The sequence below is a fragment of the Podarcis liolepis genome (genome assembly GCF_965112155.1).
Source record: "Podarcis liolepis genome assembly, chromosome: 2".
In the NCBI taxonomy this organism is placed as follows: domain Eukaryota; kingdom Metazoa; phylum Chordata; class Lepidosauria; order Squamata; family Lacertidae; genus Podarcis; species Podarcis liolepis.
The window spans coordinates 76,474,574-76,499,130 of NC_139555.1; the positions used below are offsets into that span (position 1 = coordinate 76,474,574).

The following is a 24,557-nucleotide window of genomic DNA, read 5'->3' on the forward strand; positions in this document are numbered from 1 at the left end:
GGCCAGATTACTGACCAATGTTTTGTTTAGATCTTACACAACCCCTATTTTTAAACAGCTGCACTGGTTTCCAGTTGGTTTCCAGGCCCAATTCACGGTGGTCAAGTTAGTGACTCCAGTCCCAAATACCTGAAAGACTATCTTCTTCCTTGCAGACCCTCATGGGTGTTAACATCAGCAGAGGGGGCCCAAGTGGTTGTTGCGCTACCCTCAGAAGCTTAAAGAGTGGTTGCATAGCATATATCCTGTGTGGCTGCCTGAAGCGGTGTAGCTAGCCACATGGGTGCCCAGTGCGGTGCGCACGTCCTGCAGCTGGGGGTGGGGTGAGCTGCCATGCTGCGTGGAGCCTCTGGTAGGGAAGCTGAGGGAGAGACGGTGGGCAGACACAAGCCCCAGCTGCCATTTCAGGCAGCGTGGAGCCTGCAGGCGCCCAAGCCACCATGTCACTCCCGGGAGAGACGCGTGGCTTGGGCGGTAAGTGCCAGCCACGCTTCGTTATGTTTGTTGATTGAACTAAAAAGGTTCGAGAGCCCAGTTTTTTAAAAAATGTTTTTTAGCACTCATATTTTTGTCATTTTGTCACCCCCACCCTCAGTGATCACACCTAGGGTGGCCCGCACCCTCCACACCATCTTTCTCTGCCACTGGCTGCCTGGCATCTTCATTAAACAGCTTTTGGCAAATGTGGAAGGCATATCTCTTTACTCTGGCTTCTGCCACCTAGATGTATATTTTTGGGACCCAGCTTATTTCTGTGATTGCAAAGTTTTAAACTGTTTTAACATTGAGTTTTAATTGTTGCCACCCACCCTGGGACCTTAAGGTGAAGGGTGTGTAATTAATAATATTGATGATGATGATGATAACAACAACAATAATAGTAACGATGCCTGAAGACCGAAATTTCCCCTCTGACATAATACGACTTTGCTACATATCATTGAGTTTAGGATTGCTCATTAAGGATAAATGATCACATAAAACAGACCTAAAGTGAAGCATACCTCAACCTTCACAAAATTATAGAATGATACTTTTTTCCCTAATATGACACTGCCTTTCAAGTTCCAAGCATCTATTATGGCAAATTAAATGATGTGACTTCAAACAAAGGATTGTTCAAAGGTTTTGTTCTGTTAGATGTTTATTTAGCATTTTTGAAACTGTGATACACTAAGAAACATATGCCAAACAATGGGAGACTTCACCCCTTTGGCACAAAGAGAACTTGTGAGTAATGTATACTTTCCTTTTTTGGTTAAAAATCCACTGTAGTTTCTACAGAGCTATGTGCAAGTGTCATATTTCAGGACCTAGTTACTCTTTAATGGCAAGGCAAGAAGAAATGCTTCAGTTACTCTGTTTTCAAAGTGCAAAGATTTCTGTTGTGACTAAATCTATTACTTCAAACAAAGCAGAATTTGTATTCTGAATAAAGCCTGCAGCACAGAGGGGAAAATGAGATACAGTGTTAGCAGAGAAACTTGGTCATTACGTAAGGAAATAATGAGTTCTTGGGGTGCTTCTACTGAAAATTTATGATATGTATGTAACCTGTAAAATTTATAAACCTACAATGAACTAATACTAAAATGTTTATAAATCAGGATTAAAATACCTGCAAATGATTATCAAGTTTGAAAATAGTCCTGTTTTCTTTTCCTTATGTAAGCATATTGTTAAAGGAAAGTTTCCAGCTGTGCCTTGTCAGCCTAAGGACCTAAAGTATTGTGCTGCTTTTCATTTTCTCTAAGTGAAGTTTGCACAATTCTCAATAGCTGTATTAGCAGAATCTTTGCACACAGGGCAGAGCAGTGCCTTGTCCCCAGGGAAAGGAACTATTTCAGACCCTAAGGAGTCATCTTACATGTTTCAACATAATTCTACTGTTGCTTTCTTTATTTTAAAGGCAGCCGAAGTTTCTTTCTTTTGCAGCTGGAGATTAAATAACAGCAAGCAGAATCTACTGTTAGATTAGATTACCAGGTAATATATTGCATTTACATTTTAAATTATTGCTTCAAGATTGGTAGATTCATGTGAAATATATGTAAAAGTTTGCTTAACAATTTGAGGTTTAACGTATGATGTACTTGCATATGATAGAACAAATGTCAAATATATTTGCAGAAAGTACTATGTATTTAGTATCATTAATTTTAATAAGCATGAATGCCACCAATAACAGAGTTATATAGCAAAAGAAAATGCAATGTGGAGTACTGTTTATCCATTTTTATGAATAATAGTAGTGTTGGTTGGCAATGTTTTAATTGCTATGTAGCTAAATTCACAGCTGTGAAAATATGACATGATAATTAATAACTGTGTTGTATAACTATCAACTCCTTGTTCCTAGATATATTGCGTAAAAGTCCTACTTTTACTGTTTGAACAGTAGTTCATTGGAATATCAAATGTAATGTTTATGCAATTTAGCTTAGAGTCTAAGTACCTTTAATGAAGATCAGTTGAAGAAATTAACCATTTCCACTGCCTTGCTGACAAAAATGTACTAACTATAAAGAATGACCAGCATTCATAATGCAATATTATGGTACCTGGGAAAGTATATTTTTCTCAGCATTCAGTGACATTGTGAAGGATGCATTTGTGCAATGCTGGCCAAATCAGAAGTTACTTCTTGAATGTGATATGAGAGGGAACAAATAATAGAATCATGGAATTGTAGAGTTGGAAGGAATCCCCAGAGTCATTTAGTCCAACCCCCTGCAATGCAGGAACTTCAAAAAATTCCTGTGCGTAACATGCTCCCAGTCACTGTTGCGCACTCCATTCCCTACTGCTAGGCAGGAAGCAAAGTCTGATTCAGCTGATCACATGTTCATCCCCATAAAACACACCCAGCACAATGAAGAATAGCTATTGCCTTCTTACAGATTTTATGTAAGGATAGTTGGCATGTTATCAAATCTGCTCGTGTCTATATGCACATATATGTGAATACATGTTCACAGAGGTATCAGTTTGGGGATCTTTACAGCATTCAGTTGCAGAACCCAGGAGTTACTCAATAGAAACAATTACATTAGAAATGCCCAAACTACCTTCCATGCCCATAGGAATTAGCAAGAACCAACCAATCTCAATATAAATGAATATAAAATACAGTGGTACCTCAGGTTAAGTACTTAATTCGTTCTGGAGGTCTGTACTTAACCTGAAACTGTACTTAACCTGAAGCACCACTTTAGCTAATGGGGACTCCTGCTGCTGCCGCGCCGCCAGAGCACGATTTCTGTTCTTATCCTGAAGCAAAGTACTTAACCTGAAGCACTATTTCTGGGTTAGCAGAGTCTGTAACCTGAAGCGTATGTAACTTGACGTGTATGTAACCTAAGGTACCACTGTATTTATTTCAAAAATGCTTTTGTGGATTGAAGAGCAAGCACAGAGATATAAAAAAGCAAGATGGTTAGTTGCTACACATTACACAAACTACCTGAATTCATATTGTTAGGGCTGTAAGCATAAAGATTTCTACTACACAGACAGTCACTACATTATATGATGTGAAGATGGATGAATTATAGAATTGTAGATTTGGGAGGGCCCCCAGGGGTTATCTAGTGCAACCCCCTGCAATGCAGGAATCACAGCTAAAGGAAGCTGGTAAAATGTGGGTTGAACGAGGTAACGGATAGGTGGATTTATAGCAGGTTGACTGACCGAACCCAAAGAGTACTCATTAATGGTTCCTCGTCATCATGGACAAATCCTATATTTGTGCATCTGATTATTTCTGCCTAAGTGTACAACTTTACATTTGTCCCTATTTAAATTTATTTTATAAGTTGTGGCTTAGTTTTCCAGTCTGTTAAGGTCACATTGAATCCTGATTATAATTTCTGAGGTACAGTGGTACCTCTGGTTAAGAACTTAATTCGTGAAAATGTTCTTAACCTGAGGTACCACTTTAGCTAATGGGTCCTCCCGCTGCTGCTGCGCCTCCACTGCACGATTTCTGTTCTCATCCTGAGGTAAAGTTCTTAACCCGAGGTACTACTTCCGGGTTAGCAGAGACTGTAACCTGAAGCATTTGTAACCCAAAGCGCTTGTAACCCGAGGTACCACTGTATTAGCTACCCTTCCCAGTTTGGTGACATATGCAAATTTGATAAGCATCCTCTCAATTACTTCATCAAAGTCATTTATAAAGATGTTGATCAACATCAGGTCCAGGACAGAATCCTGAGGTTCACCACTTGTCACTTTTTTCCAGGATGACGAGGAACCATTGGTGAACACTCTTTGGGTTGTGAGTAAACCAGCTACAAATCCCCCTTGCCTAGCACCTTGTCAAATTTTACCAGTTTCTCTGCAAGAATATCATAGGGGACTTTGTCAAAAGCCTTACTGAAATCAAGATACATTACAGACATGGCATTTCCCTGATTCACCAAGCTTGTAACTCTATCAAAAAAGAAAAAAAAGAAAGAAAATTAGTCTGGCATGATTTGTTTTTGAGAAGCCCATGCTTGCTTTTAGCAAACACAGTACCCTTTTCCAGCTCCTCACAGACTGACTGACTATCTGTTCTAAGGCCTTTCCTGGTATGAACAAGGTCCCAGGCAGAACTGTAGTGGAGGCATCACCACCATCAATTTCAGTGAGTCTGCTGTGAGTATGAATAACATTGGATATAACCCACAGATTTCCACGAGCCTACCCTGAGTGTGATTTAGTTGGATACATGCCAAATAGTATGTCCTACACTGACAAGCAACAAATAGCCTCTTGAGAATCCTGGCAATAGAGAATCATGAAAATAATGTATCAATGCTCCATCCCACATCTTCAGATATTTTAGGCTAGAACAAATCCTTGGCACTTGGTCACACACCTCACTGCCCAATTTAAACTATAGAAAGCTGGTCAAAAAATAGTGGGCATTAATAATCACTGCAACAGCTGGGTACAAACATAATCCACTTCAGAGAACTCTTACCATTTTCTACAGTACTATATCCTACAGTTCCATTAATATTGAAAACTCCTTTTTTGTGTTTTCTGTAGGATACAACACTAGAAGGAGAAAATGCAAAAAGCAGCACTATTCTGTTACATTCTGCTTGTTTCTCTATGCATTGCTGTTGTTCAGAATGAACGCAATGTAATACGTAGGAGAGCAAGGAGGAGAATGCGCTATAGAGGGTTAAGAAATAGCTCCTCAGGAAATCGTAGACTAAACAAGCAACAAGAAATCAAATCCCCAGTCTTTATTACTCCAATACCAAGCATTCCACTTATTAATATTGATGGTGATGTCACTGAAGTATTTGACTCTCTGATTGGTCAGGGTGGACAAGAATCCAGTTACAATATTTTACCAGGTAAGCAGAGAATATTTACTTTTTTATTATCCTAACTAAAATGCCAAGCCTATACTCGCTCACTTATATACGTGTATTTGAACTAAAAATGACTTATTTCTGAGTAGAAATGCAAAGTTTTGTACTATTATCCACCTATATATATTTACTAAACATATCAATTGCTTCCCAGAATTCTGCAAACCATGTATGTACTTTGCCTGCTGTAGAGAATTTACAGAAGCTGAGCACCCTGTGCAATGCACTTCTACAACTAAGCAAGAGGGACATGAGTGGCACTGTGGTCTGAACCACTAGGCCTCTTGGGCTTGCCAATTGGAAGGTTGGCAGTTTGAATCTGTGCAATGGGGTGAGCTCCCGTTGCTCTGTCCCAGCTTCTGCCAACCTAGCAGTTCAAAAGCATACCAGTGCAAGTAGATAAATAGTTACCACTATGGCGGGAAACTAAATGGCATTTCCGTGCGATCTGTCACTCATTACGGTCCTCCATGTGCCAGTAGCGGTTTAGTCATGCTGGCCACATGACCCAGAATACTGCTTGTGGGCAAACGATGGCTCCCTCGGCCTGAAGCGAGATGAGCACTGCACTCCATAGTTGCCTTTGACTGGACCTAACTGTCCAGGGGTCCTTTACCTTTTTACCTTTTACAACTAAGCACACTAATTTCTCAAGACTGGGTTCTCTTCAATTAATTTTATAGCACTGTTCATACAAACACATTTCAAGGCAGCTCACAATTAGAAACAATAAATTAAACTAATACAAAAACACAATTCAAACGAAAGATTTATATGTTGCCTAAGCTTTTGTTATTACAACACCAATGCCAAAGAACAAGATATGCTTTCAAAATACTGCTTTTCTCAATAGATAGTAAATAAAAATCAGTTCCAAATTATTCATTTTTTTCCTTTTGTCTTTTACTCCTTCTTTAAAACAATAATCCAAGAAACAGGCAAAGTATTCTGCTTCATATTCTCATAACCTTGCTAGCAAAACACATGGAATTGAGTGAACTATTCACTAAGTCAGCTTCAGCACATAGTTTCAACTCTTCATTGTTGAAGTATTGAATCTAATCCAGCAATTGGACAGTTCTCCAGTTAACATTTCTACTACCAATAAATGGGCAAACTGTGCATGATCCAAAAACCATCTGTGACTCATAAACAATGACAAGAAACCAACCTTATAAATATGTATGCATTATACAGCAGAGATAAATATGAAGCAATGGTCCAAAAAGGGGGAAGGGGGAGTTTGATCATTTCTCACAGTCTCAGCAGGTATGAATCATGGCCCAGCAATGAACTGCTGAAGAAATGCATTCCACATGTTCTATCATCCAGAATGCTCTTGCCCCCTTACTGCAATTCAATTATAAACTCCCAGAGTATCCTTCAGAATGCAGTGATGCTTTTCTCAGCTAAAGTTCCTCCTATATAGTGAAAGGTATAATTTCTCACAAAGAAACAATGTGAAGAATAACACTCTTTGCATGGTAATGTATTAAATAACATTTTTCAAAACTGAAATGTTTGTGATAGAAACAAACTATCCTACCAATCTATATGGGAAAGGGTGAGTAAAAATATAAAATAAATATGTGTTTCACCAATAATAAGAGAATCCACAAATGGGGAGTTTAAATTGGAAACTTGAATATAAAAGTGAAAACAGAAACATACATATGCTCTCAACTCCTCCTATTAGTAACCCCATACCCTGCTTTTTAATGCAACTAGTTTATATAACACTAGTTAAAAATGTTCAGAATGACATATATGCATTGCAATTTATCAAGAAGTTACTGCAAACTTAGCAGTATATGACAATGCGAATACATCTACTACATTGTGGTCACTAAGGTGCCAGCTTGGCTGAAAATCGACCATTTTACATAATTCTAACCATGCAACTGGTTGAGAAAACTCCTCTTGCCCCAAACGGCATTTGGCTACTTTAGAGAATTGTATTACTGTTGCATATGAAACGGGATCATCTTCGAACATATATTTACCCTTCCTTCTAAGGCATGCTAAACATTGTGTTGGACAAATAATGTCAACTTCAATAGAAATGGCTATGATAAAAAAAATCTGATCAGAAATGATAGAGAACTATCACGTCCCATTTATAATATACATTGTTGATTGAAAACTGTTCATTTTGAGGCATTTTTTAAACATTAAACACAACTGGCAATAGATGTACCAAGCATTTCATTAACTATTTCAAATCTTCCTGTCAGAAATCATCAGCTGAAGTAATATGTGGTTTCCTCCTTTCCCCATTGATTCTTGTCTTTTTAAAACTGGAATTTTACCCAAAAGCTGAGCTAAAACCACTAGACATTTTAGCTGGAATATTGGATCTGTACCATATTTCCAAAGGTTGAAGGCATTGATATATCTGCCAATGATTTAAACCACAAGGTATTTTTCTAGTCTAGTATTTAGAATACAAGTTAAGGTCAGATTTGGAAAGAAGCCTATTCAACAACAGATCCTATAATCAATCTTATGTCCATATTATTGTTTTTAAGAAAGATCATAAGCATCACTGGCTTTAGCAGAACTCCACATCTTTCTTTCTTAAAATCTTCTTTTGTGTTTTCTTTTCATGATTCATATTTTAATAATATATATGTAGTGTGTAGACTACAAGCAAGCTTTTTCAATTGAACTAGCGATACTCTCTGTTCCATTACCCCTCTTCCTAGCCTAGTCCTACAATCAGAATTGATGGTGGCTTAGCAATTAGCAAGCCTTAACACTGCACTCTGAAAACCGTCAGTGACCCCTGTAAGTAGCTTTCCTACTTCTGTCTGATGGCGATAAGGAGGTCTTGCATGTAAGGGCTGGTACCTGATCCTTAACTATAATTAAACCATAGTGGCTAACCTTTGGTCTTTCATATGTTGCTAGACTATGAATCTCCTGATTGTTGGCATCCGCCTGTCTCAAGAGACAATGGAGTGTGCCTCTGGGGGTGAAGTCAAACTGCTGGAGAATCACAGTGCTTGCTGTGGCTGCAGAGGCCGGAAACACTCCAACTCCCTAGCACATGCTAGGCCATGCTAGGGAATTGGAGACCCACAACAGCTGGAGAACAACTGATTAATAACTCCAGCTCTATACTGGACAAAGTAGGTGTACCGTAAGGTAGCAAGTAACTTCTGAGACACATGTCTGATATATGAAAACAACCAAGCAAGCTTTGTTAGGGTTGTCAACTATTATCATATGAAATTAAGTCCTAATCTTGTATTTCTCAACTGTTGGATGAGGTGCTTGGAAAGTAGTGCATTTCCTCTTAGATTTTTAGGAATGACCACTACCCACCCTGTTTTGAATGGCAAAACTGATTATGCTCCTGTAAAATGCTTTCTACTGTAGTACCTGAAGCCCAAGCTACCAGGATTGCAAACTATACCAAATAAACAAGAAAAAACACACAGTAGTATCAGTAAAAACAATCTAAACACTAGACGTATTAAAGAAGCAGAAAAATGAAATTCTGCAAAAGCTTGCTGAAATAAAACTTTTCATTTACTATTTGGTGGATAGAGTTGCTAATTTCTGTTGGCATATTGTGGACCTCTCTTGAGTTTAGCTAGCTTTTTTAGACTAAGGACTTGGATTGTTGATCAACAGAGGTTAACAGGCAGTGTAGAAGGCCAAGTAAGTCTATTTCTGTAGCAGAGTATACTCAGACAAACATTTACACTAATTTAAAATTTAGGTGATCAAAAACTAAGCCTACATGTAAATCTCAATAATGTAATAAGACCAATTAACTGTAGAGGGTAGGGTTATAGATTTAGAGATACTATCTATGTGATAACAAACCTCCTTACAATGTTAAATAGAACTTATTTTGATATAAAATAATGCAATTCATGTTTGGTAAATCAAACCACCAGGATAGACAGGTGGCTACAATGACACAATCTTTTTGTCAACGATATCTAAATTAAAAACATTTCTATATTAAAGATATTAGCAAAAAAAGTATAATTTACATGGCTCTCCCAAGACAGAACATGATCCCTCAGTTACATCATCCAGTTCTTTATTATTTCGTTCTTTAATTTATAATAGTCCTTCTTCTAAGAGCTGGATGCAGTTTACATGGTACTTTACACATAAACATTTACTCTTGTAAAAACCCTATGTTGTGTGCTAGGGCAAGAAATAGTGGTTCGCTTGAGGTTATCCAGCTTGAGGGTATCCAGTGAGCTTCATGGCTAAGTGGGGATTTGATGATGGGTCTCCCCGAGACCTAGTCTGACATTACGCTGTATCTCCCATGTTGGATACATACCAAGGATGGTGTGTAGCATCCTTCTTGTCCATGCACAGTTGTTTTCAACATTGATTTGGCTGGGGAGTCTTTGCTCATGCATACACTAGAGCCCCCACAGAGATTTGTATTAAGTTGGTTATCTGGAAATCCAACCCACCAAATGTTTTAATTTACCAATACATTTTATACCAATTTTAAAACTTGCTTTTGTTTTCCATTTATCAGGAAAAGAAAATAAATGTTTTGCAAATGGGATGATTATGTATGATAAGTCTGTGTGGTCTCCTAAACCCTGTGTTACGTGCCTCTGCTCAAAAGGAAAGGTGTTGTGTGATGAAACCTTGTGCCATCCTCTGACGTGTCACAATACCAAGATACCTGAAGGAGAGTGTTGCCCAGTGTGTATGGATATTGGTACAGTATATTGATTTTTTTGCATACTTCAGACACACAGTATATACAGGATACAATTTAGTGTAAGTAATGTAATCCTTTGAATATGTGCAACTGCTAAAAGGCAATGAAATTAGGAATTATTCATTAACCTTTTAGTATTTGCATTGATTATGGTAGGCTGTATGTACACAGGCATTTCCACTGGGGATAAGATTTTGTAAAAAATTAATAAATCTTGTTTAAAACTTCAATATTAATGTCATAAGCTAACAACTAGTTCAAAGATTTAAGATAGGATTTCAAGACAAAGAACTAAAAAGTGTTTAGGTAAAATTATCAGACACCTTAACTCAGTCTGTATATATGTATGTGCGTAAACATACAAAAAACGCACCAGCAAAACCACTGTAATTTTCTTATCTTAGGGATTTTATGCACAATACTGCATTTTACTAATATTCTTCACTATAATAGAATAATTATTCTCTTCAAGCACATATATATTAATGCTTGCTACTAAAAACTGTGTTATCATTTTTCTTTATATTGGTATCAACTGTCCACTTTCAACACCATGACCTCCTTGCATTCAGAGCTAAGTACTATTTCACTAGGTGACACATCTGAATTTTCTGGTGATAATCTAGAGCCCAATGACCATACTGATCCAGTCTTGTACAACCTACAAGATCAAAATGCTAAAAAGAAGGAAAAACAACTTGAAAAGAAAGAAATTACTATAAAAGATAAAGAGACCCAGCAAAGAAGAAAAAGCCATGAACAGAAGGAAAAACATGGACACACAAAGGATCAAAGGGAAGATGAGAAGATGAGAGCAGCAGAAGAAAGGAGAAGAGAATATGAAGAAGAAGAGTTAAGAATAGAAAAAGGACTCAAGAAAGAGGAAGAAGAAAATGAAGAAGAAAGTGAACAACCTGAAGGAAGTGAGGAAGAAGAAAAAGAGGAGGAAGATGTTTTGCGTGGTGATGTATTCAGAATGCCGCCTCGTTTCCCAATTCCTGAGCCTTCTACTGAAGTGCCTGCTTTGCCAACCGGATGCTCCATCCTGGACAACACAATCAGCTGTGTTAATGCCAAACTCAAACAAATACCACCAATCATGGATGCAGAGCTTACAAGCATAGAGCTTGTAGGTAAGGAAAAAACTGACCTGTTTATTATAATAATTTTCAAATGCATCCCACATTAATGTTAGCTCTACTATTTCTGTTTGCACCAGACAACTAACGTCCAATGTTCTCATTGTAAAAATTGGAGGAGGGAAGGGACAATGTGATGTAAGTTTTAATATTCATTGCTTGGCTATATCAAAATCCTTGCTTTGTTGGTTTATGAAGAAGCAATATGGAGACATCGTAATGTTTACTTGACACTAAATATGGTACTAAGCATCTGTGTGATAAAACCATAAGGGAAATGGAAAATGATTAAGAAATGGAAGTGAGTCTTAAAATTCCTATTGCTATCACACACCTTTCCTTTTCCTAGGTAATACTATAACTTCCATCCCAGATGAAGCTTTTAATGGGATTCCCAATTTGGAAAGGATTGATCTTCGTAGAAATAATATCACATCATCTGGCATAGGTCCACGGGCATTTAAAGTAAGAAAATCTAGGGTTTTTTAATTCTGTGTGTGTGTGTGTGTGTGTGTGTGTGTGTGTGTCAATGTATAGAAATGGCTGTTTTGCTGAATATGTTTGTCAAAGAATCCATGAGAGTACATTAATGAATACTCTGTAACTCTTCACAATTGCAATCAATAATGAAATCATTGACAGAACAAAGTGAGATCTGGGGATATTTTGTGAGAATTACTACTTCCACAGGTTAGAGAGATGAAAATTAGTGGCTTCAATTTAATTTTAAATTCCCCATGTGCTAGTGTAGCCAACGCAGGCCACATACAGTAATATTCATAAAGCACACATGAACCTAAAGCAAACAGTGCTAGAAAAAAAATTTAAAGCTTAAAAATCAAAGTTAATTTGATTTCTCAATTTGTATCTTCCCCAACACAGATATTGAAGAATTTGCAACGTTTATATTTGGATGGAAATGCACTAGTACATATTCCGATTGGTTTGCCATCAACTTTAGAAGAACTTAAAATAAACGAAAACCAACTACATGCAATTGATGAATACAGCTTTGAAGGTATATTGTAACTATGAATGCAGATGACTAAGGTAATAAAAGCTTACAAATTCATGACAAGAACAAAAGTAGGTGGAACAAAAGTAGGTGGAACAACAACTTCCATATTATTTAAAAATGCATCCTACATTTTTTTCGTTTAGTAACTATGAATAAGAATACATTTTAACACTACAATTGCATAGACATTTTTGTACTTGGCGACAGCTCCTAAGTGACAAATTATATGCAAATTGATAATGGTTGTGCATAATGGTTGTGCATTTGCCAAATCTTCTACAGAAACAGCCATCATTAGAACTGCTGTCAGCAAGTTTTATGTCTCGAAGAATGCATATTTTTCTTTAAAATATAAAGCGGTATAGAAATAAAATATATAACAACAATTCCCAGAGACACTTGGAATGGATCATGTACATATATTTTTAAACACGGGAACTGCACTCTTTGTTATATCACACTGACAGATCTGATTGTGCACAAAGTTGTTTTTCCAGTACTTAGCCACACGCTTTACAAGAGGGACAACCGCCCTCTACTCAGATGCATAAGAATGTAGCTGTAGCCTTGATTTTTACCCAGTAATCTGCCTAGAGGAGAGATACTAGGTTACATACTCTTTTTAATTCCACCTACTCTATAGAACGCAGGTGGCGCTGTGGTCTAAACCACAGAGCCTAGGGCTTGCCGATCAGGAAGGTCAGCGGTTCAAATCCCCACGACAGGGTGAGCTCCCATTGCTTGGTCCCTGCTCCTGCCAACCTAGCAGTTTGAAAGCACGTCAAAGTGCAAGTTGATAAATAGGTACCGCTCTGATGAGAAGGTAAATGGTGTTTCCGTGTGCTGCTCTTTTTTGCCAGAAGCGGCTTAGTCATGCTGACCACATGACCCGGAAGCTGTTCGCTGGCTCCAGTCGTTCCTCGACTGGACCTAACAGTCAGGGGTCCGTTTATCTTTACAGAAATGTATGTAAGCTGCCTTAGGATGGCTTTTCCTGAAAGTCAGTCTAAAAATACTGGAAGTCAATACATTATTTATTTATTTCATAAAATATATACTGCTGATTGTAAGAAAAACCTCAAAACAAAGTTTACAAAAAGAAATTGTGTACTGGTGTGGCTAAAACACGTAAATTACCCGGTTCAGAATGTGAACTGATCTAGCTCTTAATGCTGAAAAGCAGTATGAACAGAACATTATTTCACTCAAAAGTTGTTTATAGCTTGGAATGCAAAATAATACACATTATGTTCATTTTGCTACTTAAAAATTGTTCAAAATACATATCTTCTTTTTTAAGACCAAATATCTTCTAAGGCATTAGTTGCTGATAACAGAGAATCTGGTTAGTTTTAAAAGTCTGTTGCCAATGACTCATTTGCAATATCCAGATGCCACCTTTGTGAAATTAAGTACCTTCTTGGGGGCACCCTAAGGTGCTGCTATAGGATGAACCTCCCCTGGCCCAAGAAGGACTGCAGAAGATCTGGGAAGACCTGAGGCTCCCCTGTTTCTCACAACAGGAGATAGAAATGGGAGAAGAGGATGAGAGATCCTCCTTAGGAAGGACAGGAACTTTTACTTGAATCATAGCACAAAGGGTAAAAAATAAGTTTGCTTATAAGACTCAGAACAAGGCACAGTTATATTTTCAATGCATGTGGTTTCTACTTGAAAACTAGAATAAAAAATTAGTGTATTCTATAATTCTCGTGTATTATATTTATTCCTAATTTATTTACTGTATTTTTTGCTCTATAACACGCACCCGACCATAACATGCACATAGTTTTTAGAGGAGGAAAATCCGTAGGCATGCCACCCGTAGGCATTCCCTCCATAACACGCACAGACATTTCCCCTTACTTTTTAGGAGGAAAAAAGTGAGTGTTATGGTGCAAAAAATACGGTAAATTTACTATAATCATAGTTGTGTCTTAGTGAACCAACAAACAAGTGTGGAGAATTATAAAGTGTATTCAAATAAACATGAAGTTCTCCTGCTATTATTAAATAACATTAGGATTAAAATTTCTCTCTGATATTCTGGAGGCATAGGTCAATGAGGAGAGAAATTGGTTAGAATATGAAATACCAATATGCAGATTCTTTTTTTGCCCTGAATCTTACTGGATGAGCACAAACATTTCATCATGATTGCTTTATTTTCTAAAGGTTTAGAAAAGTTGGTGACACTGGAATTAGAAGGCAATAAACTCAACGAAGCTAATGTTAGTCCACTAGCCTTTCAACCTTTGAAGAGCCTGTCTTATTTGCGCCTTGGACGGAATAAATTTAGGACCATTCCGCAGCGCCTTCCCAATTCTATTGAGGTAAGGTTTTTTTAAAATAAAAAAGATGATCTGTTTCCTTTTCCATAATAGTCAGGGCTCCTCTAGGTGACCTATCCTGATTTGCTTGCACAAGGCTTACTGTAGAGCTTAGGTTTAGCATTCCTTCTGATTTGTTTGTGAGGCAGGTATATGACAATCAACATTCATCCTGATATGCTTTGTGTGGCATTAATATGTTGTCCTGCTAATCACTTGTTTGTTCCATACTTTTAAAATGCATTTTCCATCACTTTCCTAATAGCAAAACCTCATTTTTTAAAAGTGAATTTGTTGCACCAGAGCAACAGAGAACTTTAAATTTCCTGGCATGTGCAAGAATCTCATATCCCCCATCCCCCCATGGCACAAAATACTGTGAGATTGGAGGCAACCTTAAGCTTTGATCTTGGGCAAGCTTACTCATTGGTATTTGCCAATAATTTCAAAAGCAATGAGTCAGGATTGCAGTCCAAGGGCAGGTTTAGGGACATGGGGAAAACAGATGCAGTACTCAATCACACAACCCGTGCAACATATGAAGGGGGAACTTGGGCTTCTCCCCCTTTCATTTGGAACTAATGCCTCTTAACTAACTTTGTCTGGAAACAAGGAACAACTTTGTTGCCACTTTTGGAAAATAAGTAAAGCAGCTTTACACCACATATTCTACATTTTAAAATAACCACTTTAATGTATTATACAATACACTTTTCACATATTTCCTTCTTTTACCATGCATTCTAAATAGGAATTATATCTCGATAATAACCAAATTGAAGAAATTACAGAAGTTTGCTTTAATCATACCAGAAATATAAACACAATTGTTCTGAGGCACAACAAATTAGAAGAAAGCAGAATAGCTCCTTTGGCATGGATCAATCATGAGTAAGTGTAAACTTTGTGTTATTTTCCAATCACAACATTTAATTAATTAAAGTATAGAATAAAGAAGTTGTACTACATAGAAGATGGAGGTTCCACAAATGTTTTTCTTGGCTTATTAACCAACTATTTGTTGGTATACAAAGAGAACTTGGGAGAGAAGAGTGTGGTCTTCTTACCGTGCTTCCTTTTGGAGAAGGCAGAGCAGTGCTGCTTCTGCTTCCTGTAGAAAGCTCAGGGCAATTTGAAACTAACTCCAATGTCCCACCCGCAGTCTACTAGCACAATACGGGGTACTAGGGTATTTTTCATCACTTTGCACAGAGCTTTGTAGGAAGATGGCTTCAGTGAAAATACATTTCTCAATTACTTGATGTGATGTGGGATATAACTAACTTCACAAACGACAACATGATGTAAGGACTTTGTGTATTTCCTTCTAAACATCCAAAGTGAGAGAAAATCCTTTCTCCTGTCCCAGTGAGTCTTCTGTGCATGCCAATGGATTTGGGGGCTGTGCTGGCTCTTGCTTGATTTTGCACAGAATTTCTGGAGAACAGAACAAGTCCCTTACACTGTTCTATCTTCAGGACAATTTTATTTCCAGACCCTTTCTCTCCAGATTGCTCTGCCCTTAGTGAACTACTGAGGAGTGGAGAGGGCCAACAATGATCATGACAGCAACATGGCAAATGAATTTGTAGACCTCTGACCCAGAAAACTGTCACCTTAAAAATATATCAAACTATTCCATATTCCCCAGGCGAGCTTATTTTTGGATTTTGACAACATATACCACGCAGGTGTCTAGTTTACTTAAAGCAAAATTATAAACACCGGAAGCATCTTCCTCTGAAGAAAGGAACTCTTGTGTTTTTTTTATTCTTGGTGTTAATGAGATAGTTATTCATTGTAAACAGGTTACATTCTACCAATCTATCTCAGTAGATAGTAGAATCCCGATGTCTGGAGGAAAATGTCCAATTAAAGGATGTGGCTATTAAGTAAACATTATGCTAATGTGTTACCTTTTAAAATAGAAAAATAAGGAACTATGGGTACAGTTAAGATGGGCAGGAAGAGAGCATACAGGTAGCATTTATTTATTTATTTATAAATAAATAAATAAATAAATAAGCGACCTCGGTCCAGTATACCTGAAGGAGCGTCTCCACACCCATCATTCTGCCTGGACACTGAGGTCCTGTGCTGAGGGCCTTCTGGCGGTTCCCTTGCTGCGAGAAGCCAAGTTACTGGGAACCAGACAGAGGGCCTTCTTGGTAGCGGCACCCACCCTGTGGAACGCCCTCCCACCAGATGTCAATGAGAAAAACAACTACCAGACTTTTGAAAGACATCTGAAGGGCAGCCCTGTTTAGGGAAGCTTTTAAAGTTTAATAGACTATTGTATTTTAATATTTTGTTGGAAGCCGCCCAGAGTGGCTGGAGAAACCCAGCCAGATGGGCAGGGTATAAATAAATTATTATTATTATTATTATTATTATTATTATTATTATTACTACTACTACTACTACTACTACTACTTTTTACTTTTTGTGCAGAAATGCCTCTGATCATATACAACATAGATTCATACAACCCAACAATAAAACTACTGACCAATTAAAACATTTCAATCCAAAGTACACAAACCAGGACTCTGGATGGAGATAGATAATGCTATCATCCTAGGAATAATATATATTGTTTCTTCATTCAAAGGGAAATGCATTTGAACACTTGAGATTTCTGATGTGTCAAGTATTACAAATTGTATTTAAAAAAACTTGACTAATGAGATAACTGAGAGTGGTTTTAACTCCAAAAGAGTACTTTAGCACAGATGTCCTGAACTAATGGAAGAGAGGAAAATTAAATAGAAGGTTTGGCCTATGAATGTGACTATAGTTATTATTCTTTTTCTTATACAGACTTGAGCAATCTGTCAGATCCTGGACAGTGACAGTTATGTAAACATGTTTGGACAATAGCTATGGGAAAAGAGTAGGTGGTAGGGAAAAAGTTCTCTTAGTGTGAATTTGTTGTGGAGAGCTGAGATATGCCCTTTGACTTTTTACAGTCCTGCCCTTTTATTAATTAGTGCAGAGTAGAATGTACTGCAGGCTGAAAACTACCAGTTGCTATGACAAAGAAGAGCTGCTCTCAGGCAACCCAAATAATTCACCATTTCTCCTTATAGCCTGCTAACTCTTTATGGCTAGAAAGCAGGATGGCAGCCCATCCCTGCCTTGTACATGTAAAAATGCCCATGGATGGTTAGGAAGATAGAAAGAAGTACTGCCAGTGTGGTGTAAGTGGTTAAAGCAGCCTTTCTTAACCTTGGGTCCCCAGATGTGGTTAGACGACAACTCCAAGCATCCCTGACCACTCGTCCTGCAAACTAGAAACGACGGGAGTTGGAGTTTTAGAGCCAAACAACATGTGGTACAAATATTCCCCAAATGGTTTCCAGAAAAATAGATAAGACTGTGCGCTTCCAATCTTCCTGAACTCTTAAAATGCATGTTATGTATGAAGACAAAATTATTTACTTTATGCTCTAACTTTTTAATATCTTTTCACTTTATTTTAGGAACCTGGAATCTATTGATCTTTCTTACAATAATATATATCATGTTCCCTCCTATCTGCCAAAGTCATTGGTGCACCTTGTGCTTATAGGCAACCAAATTGACAGAATCCCAGGATTTGTATTTGGACACATGAGGCCAGGGCTGGAATATCTGTACCTTTCATTTAACAAACTTGATGATGAGGGAATTGATCCTGTGTCATTCTATGGGGCATATCACTCTCTAAGAGAAGTCTTCTTAGATCACAACCAACTGAAGTCTGTACCACTTGGAATTGCAGAAATGAGATCCTTAAATTTTCTGAGGCTCAACAATAACAAAATAAGGTAAATAAATAAATACACATCTTAATTGTAAATACAATAATGTTATACTGGCTTTCTATTATAAATGTTCAAACACAGCAAATCATGGTTTATGGAATTCTTGCTTGCTTCTTTAACTGAATCTTTGAGGCCACTAGTGCAAGACATTGTTGATTAAATAGGTCATACTGATCCCAATAATTGGGATGCCATATTTTAGGTGGTCCTGTTTCACTTCCAGACCAATGGTCCCTCAAACTCTGAAGCCCCCTACTAGATGACTTTGTGGAAGACTGATTTTATGAACCTCAATTAACCCCGATGGCAAGACTGAATATCCACATTCAGATGCAGCATAGCTCTGAATTGCAGATGCTGGGGGAAAAGCCATGAGGAGGGATGTTGCCTTCCTACTCTGTTTACCCTGGATGGGCACTGAGGGAAACAAATGCTGAACTAGATGGGCCTTTGATCAAATATAGCAAAGCTCTTCTTTTGTTCTAACTAGTTATTGTTGAGCAGTAGTCATCTGAAAATTCCACAGTGAAGTGTAAATAAGCATACCACATTCTTCAGACCAAACTTTCCTTAACAATCCAAGGATGGTGCCTGACATGCACTTAGGACATTTAAAATTATAGTGGTTGAACATCAGACTACAGCAGAAAGAAAATAGTATGCTCCCACTAAGTCTTTTTTCATTTTCTTTTCCATATGAAGATGGCAAACAGCAGTAGGAAATGCTCAGATACATTCTTCACAAAGCCCACAATATAGAAGATCATTGAATAAATAACTGCATATATTAGATTTATATCACCTTATTTCCAAACAGGAAATTAGATTTATATCACCTTATTTCCAAACAGGTTTACATGGCCTGAGCATGTAAAAGCAACATGGTATGAGGATAGCAGCATTCCCATTTATCAGCAACATTTGGTATCGAGAAAGTAAGAGGCTGTCTAACCCTCAAAAGCAGGATAGGAAGTATGTGGTACTGTCATGAATAAAAATAGTGTCTAAATTTTAGGCCAGTATTAAGAAATAACAAATGTGAAGGTTGACCAAGTTTTCTAAATGAGTGAACCAAATTTCCTGTTCTGAGGATTTTCTGCAATGCTGCATAGGTTTCTAAATGTGACTAGACATCAAAACATGTGTACACAAACAGAAAACACACATGTATGTTGTAGAGGTACATACTGTGTTCATGTTTTTAGTAGTGTGTGCTATGTGTGCAAATGACAAAATGCTTGATAGTGGCTTATAATATGCCTAACCAGAATATCTGGGGACCCATAAAATGAAAAATTCTGGATACAGCTCTGTGTTTTTTTCACACTTTTTTCAATAGTTTCCATCTTGAAAATGAGCTGCAAATAAAAAGGAAATTTGCTAGCAAAATGTAATAGTTAATCTCCTTTAACTATTTCATATATGGTTTTACAGAACAGTCCCTACTGAGCGCATCTGTAGGAGTAGGTCAGATAATGAAGAGGAGGAGGAGGAGGAGGAGGAAGATGATGACAGTGAAGAGAATCATGATTATGAAGATTCACAATTAGAACACCTTCATCTTGAATATAATTACATCAATACAAGGGAACTTTCACCATATGCTTTTTCATGTGTCAGATCATATTCTAGTGTGATTCTGAAACCTCAGAAGAGCAAATAAAAGAACTGTTTTTGCATGTAAATACTATAATTAGAATATTTGTTCTCCACAAGCAAGAAAACCAAAGCACAAATTATGAAAGGTGCCTCAGCACTATTACTTAACAGTATTATTTATTATTAATGAAGGGTAAGGTATAATTGTAGGGTAAGGTATAATATCTCCAGGAAGCTGGCCGTGTACATGCCTAGAAATATTATACTTGCAGCCTATTTTTCACTTCTAGTAAGATAAATATTGCATACCAATGTGATAAGTGAGTACAAGAAAGATTCTTGAACTTCATTGACCTTCTGATTTTCCTCAAAAAGTTGACTTGATAAATATTTTCAATGCAATGAATCATAACCCTACAGAGAGGGGAGGGCTGTGTGTGTGTGTGTGTTTGGAATTGCATTTCAAATTAAGAAAATACTGTAAAATGCACATATAAATTAAGACAGTACCAAATGTAGAACATTTGGGGCCTCTTCATACATGGCATTAATGCTAACCTGTGCCGTAGGTTGCTCATAGGAACTGCAATTAAAACAAACAAACAATGTAATACAAATCAATACATCACACAACATTATTTGAGTAACACATCTCACTAAGCCGCGTTACTGAAAAGCTCAAGGAGCAAGGAAGTCTTGGTGGGAGTAGTTGCAAGTATAGTCTGACTATTCCTTTAAGGAGTGAAGGAGGCATGAACCAGAGCTGGGAGAGGGACTTTCATTAATACAGTGACAGCTGTGCCTGAGAACGTAGCAATAGTCTACTATAATACCACAATAAGGGAGAACTTCTGCTTTGCAGATGCAGAAGGTCCCAGTTTCAATCACCAGCATCTTTTGGTAGAGCTGGACATGTCCCATGTCTGAAGAGCTGCTGCTAGTCCATGTAGACAGTACTGAGTTACATGGACTTATTCAGCACAAGGCAGCTTCCTCTGTTCTAGGAGAATATGTGATGGCATTTAGTTCATGCAAAAATAATACCTGCTTGAAAACAGGGACATGTTCCAAAGCAGAAGTACACTAAGCTCCAAATAAGCTCCAAAGCAGGGAAAGCAGTGGCTCCATAATATACAAGCATAGAAAAACTGTAGCAAAGGAATGGCACAGTCTGCGCTAGTTCCTCTTGAGACCAGATTGCTTGGGAGCAGGATAAAAATGGTTTCAAAATAATAGGCAGAGTTGCCTCTATCACAGTTGCTTACCATTCACACTTCTCATAGTACAACTGTCATCTATTACCTCCACTTGCAGACAATGTAGATTTGCTCAGAGCAAACTTAGAAACCGTACAACACTTTGCAGATTTAAAATGGTATCAAATACCATGAGGAAATGGCATGTTGCTTATGGATAGGATCTTAAAAAGGACAGAATTGACAAGTGACTCTAGCTTATGAACATATGAATCTGCCTTATACTGCGCTGTGTAGCCTAGTGTTGCTTGTTTAGACTAGCAAAGGCTCTCCAACCTGAGATACTTTTAACTGAAGATGGCATATGCTAAGCTACACCTCTGAGCTACACCCTCTTCACTGTTTGATGCATCCTGACCATTATGTGGTGTGATAAAGAAGCAGAGGATAGAGAAGCTTTCTTCATACAGATGTGTGCTATTTGAGGCATAATCAAAAGCTATGCAACTTGCATTTATCATCAAAGGTCAATGCAAGCTGACGTCTTTGTCATCCACTAATGATATGCAGTTTTTGCTTGCAAATTAAAAGGCAAAATTCCCCACAGAAAGTAATTCCATGCTAGTTCACATCGCAGTATTAAAGCTTTCATGGAACTGTGAACACTAACAAATATTTCAAAGAAATAGAACAAGTACTACAAAAAATTTTTTTGACTGCACTCATAGTTGCCTGAGGCAATCCAAAGTATGTTCAATGAAAACAAGATAAATTGGAAAATCCACCTCCTAACAAATCTGTGTTAATTGAGGTGGTGACAAGAATGAATTACATGCCAGAGATGTAGCGGCTGGATGGCTTTCCCCAATAATTCACATTCCAGATAAAAACTTGAAACCATGGAAAGCAGACATAGGATGATACAGTTGTTCCACTGTAAACATTCTTAGTTCCAGCTGCGGAAGCCGCTGCTGAAATCATCATGTGTACATGTTCTAAAAAGATTTTGACAGACAACAGCTTTTTCTAAATTTGGAGGCTTCTTCCACAATCATGAACTGAATGGCTGTTGTCCCTGAAAGGAAGAGGTGACTCTAGAGTCTGGTCACAAAATGTATATCATGCCACTATCCCTTTGTTTCAATAACATGCTCTCACTATTCAAAGAGCCACTAAGAACTGAGGGAAATTAAAACAAGGTGTAGGAGCAGGAACTCTGATTTTACACTACCCCCTGCCAGCTAGCTTTTTGCATTACCTGCTTGCTCCATTATGCAACATGGATACTTTGCCAGACTTCATGACAAACACACCAGTCCAAAAGTAAGCTAATGGTCATGACCCAGGAATCTGACAATGTGATAAGTAAAAGGTGGGAAATAAAATGTTTTGTATACTTGCTTAAGATACAATAAGATTTGTGACCTTTTCTCTCTCTTATTTGTGCCTTTAAGCATCTTTGTGGTCAAAAATATGACTCAATATCTGCTAATATGTAATCCTCTTGAGAAATATTTTTACCCCTAATCTGAATTATTAGATCACAACTGTGGCTCTCCAGTTGTTGCTAGACTGCAACTCCCATCATTCCTGACCATTCGCCATGCTAGTTGGGGCTGATGGGAGTTCAACAACATTTGGAAAACAACAGGCTCCTCACCCCAGATCTAAAGTAAAAGGAAAGGTGCCTTGGTAAGTGATATATTTTTGGTCTTTTTGTAATTGCTCAAATATTACATATAACATATGTGTTTTCCAGGAAACATGCATGGAGCGGGTAGCATATTCATGGGCCAATAACATGCATAATACATGTGCTTGCAATTATGTGCATATATATATGCACACAGACACACATATATATACACACACATATATACACAGATGTATCTTTGGTAAGATAAATAACATAAAAAATCTAATCAAATGATAACGTGTATTTTTAGCTTTGAAAGTACTATTGTTTGATAGCCATTTTCATACTATATAAGGAATATTAATAATTATAACTGCTTTCAATACTATAATAATTATAGTATTAGTAATTATAACTGTTTTCAATACTATAATAAAGTATTTTCAAAATACATATTGTCTTCATATTGGTTAGTACAATTACTTGAGCACTGTACAGTACTAATAGCAGCTGGATAATGGGAAGATTTGGAACCACAGCCTAGCTGGAATAACTTGAATAATTGGGATGAATGGGGACTAAAAGGGAACTGGTGATGAGGGTTACTAGAGTGTATAATGCTAAAATCTCGAGTACTGAGGGAAAGTTAGGATATTAGTAATGATCGGAGGTATTTGCAACCAGATTACTGGACTGGAAAAGGAATTTGGCTGCATGGAAATGTAACTGTAATAGAACAAATCAATTATCGGGAAGATGTCAACTGCACATCTTTTATGGATATTGTCTTTTCAACATAAGCAAACAGAACACTCCATTCTGATGAAAGTATAGCTCAGAAAAAAATTCCATGGTCTCCTTTGTAATTCTTCCATCATTTCTATTTACCTTACCATTTGCCAGACATTTCTCTCATATTTGGTGAACTGTATTGGTATGGTATTATATGGATTGGCTACTGCAGTGGTAGCCAAAGTGGTGCCGTCAGATGTTCCCAGATTTAAACTTCCTTCATCCCTACTGGCCATGCTGGCGGAGGCTGATGGGAACTGTAGTCCAGCAACATATAGAGGGGATCAGGTTGGCTACCCTGAGCTACTATGTCTCATGAAACTATGTAAATATCATTGTACAACATTCCAGTGCTGGGTACAGTAGACAGTAATGGAAAATAAAGCCTGTTCTTTCTGGAACAGAGGTTGCTTAAAAAAGTGAAGGGTGTATGATCTCAGTGTTTATTCCTTCAAATCCCATGTCAAATTCCCCAAGACAGTTAAGTGGCTTGTGATTAATACTCCAGTCATCCTTAGCAATTTTTATTTCGTAACTTGAAGAAAATACTGAAATTATACGACAGGTTAGGAGACCTTTATTTTCAATATTATTGGTTTTGCTTCACTCACCATTACATGATCTATAATACTTTAGTCTTTCCATCCCAGTCTAGGATGGCTGTAATAGGTCTGAGCCATTGCCTTGGCTAGTGATAGATAATTAGAACAATACAGAAGTGTTCTTTGTAGTAAGGCCACTGACCTAATGACTGGGTGGTACTGTGATTTTATATGGTTGCATTTCCCTTAAAAAAAAACAGCTTCACAACTTTGGGGTGGTTTCTGATGCTCAAGAGGCAGCTGTCCATTAGCACATATTTTTCAGCTTTTGCTGGTGCATCAAATGTGCTAGCTCCGGGAGCAATCAAACCTGGCCGACAGTCATATACACACTAGTTACATTTAGACTGGACTACTGT

At 37.6% G+C, this 24,557-nt stretch overlaps 2 protein-coding genes across 8 annotated transcripts in view; one reads left to right on the forward strand and one right to left on the reverse strand.

Moving 5' to 3' along the window:
- Positions 1-24,557, reverse strand: part of CENPP (centromere protein P) — a 155,307-nt gene that overhangs the window by 38,055 nt on the left and 92,695 nt on the right. The window lies entirely within an intron of this gene.
- Positions 1,761-23,257, forward strand: ECM2 (extracellular matrix protein 2). 5 transcript variants are annotated; one of them, XM_083488931.1, is made up of 11 exons: positions 1,762-1,986; positions 4,244-4,279; positions 5,038-5,354; positions 9,889-10,077; positions 10,653-11,213; positions 11,569-11,684; positions 12,102-12,237; positions 14,413-14,570; positions 15,319-15,458; positions 18,050-18,376; positions 19,808-23,257. In XM_083488931.1, the coding sequence occupies exons 3-11, from the start codon at positions 5,060-5,062 to the stop codon at positions 20,034-20,036; spliced, it is 2,151 nt and encodes a 716-aa protein (XP_083345057.1). In that variant the 5' UTR covers positions 1,762-1,986; positions 4,244-4,279; positions 5,038-5,059; the 3' UTR covers positions 20,037-23,257. The 5 variants fall into 5 exon arrangements, with proteins under 5 accessions (XP_083345058.1, XP_083345057.1, XP_083345055.1 ...); XM_083488932.1 differs by lacking the exon at positions 4,244-4,279 and having other exon boundaries at positions 1,761-1,986; positions 10,674-11,213; XM_083488929.1 differs by lacking the exon at positions 4,244-4,279.

Coding starts and splice junctions, on each gene's coding strand:
- ECM2 (XM_083488931.1), top strand. CDS start 5,060: ATGCAAAAAGCAGCACTATTCTGTTACATTCTGCTTGTTTCTCTATGC. Junction 12,238..14,412: donor TGATGAATACAGCTTTGAAG/GTATATTGTAAC, acceptor TATTTTCTAAAG/GTTTAGAAAAGTTGGTGACA. Junction 18,377..19,807: donor CTCAACAATAACAAAATAAG/GTAAATAAATAA, acceptor ATGGTTTTACAG/AACAGTCCCTACTGAGCGCA.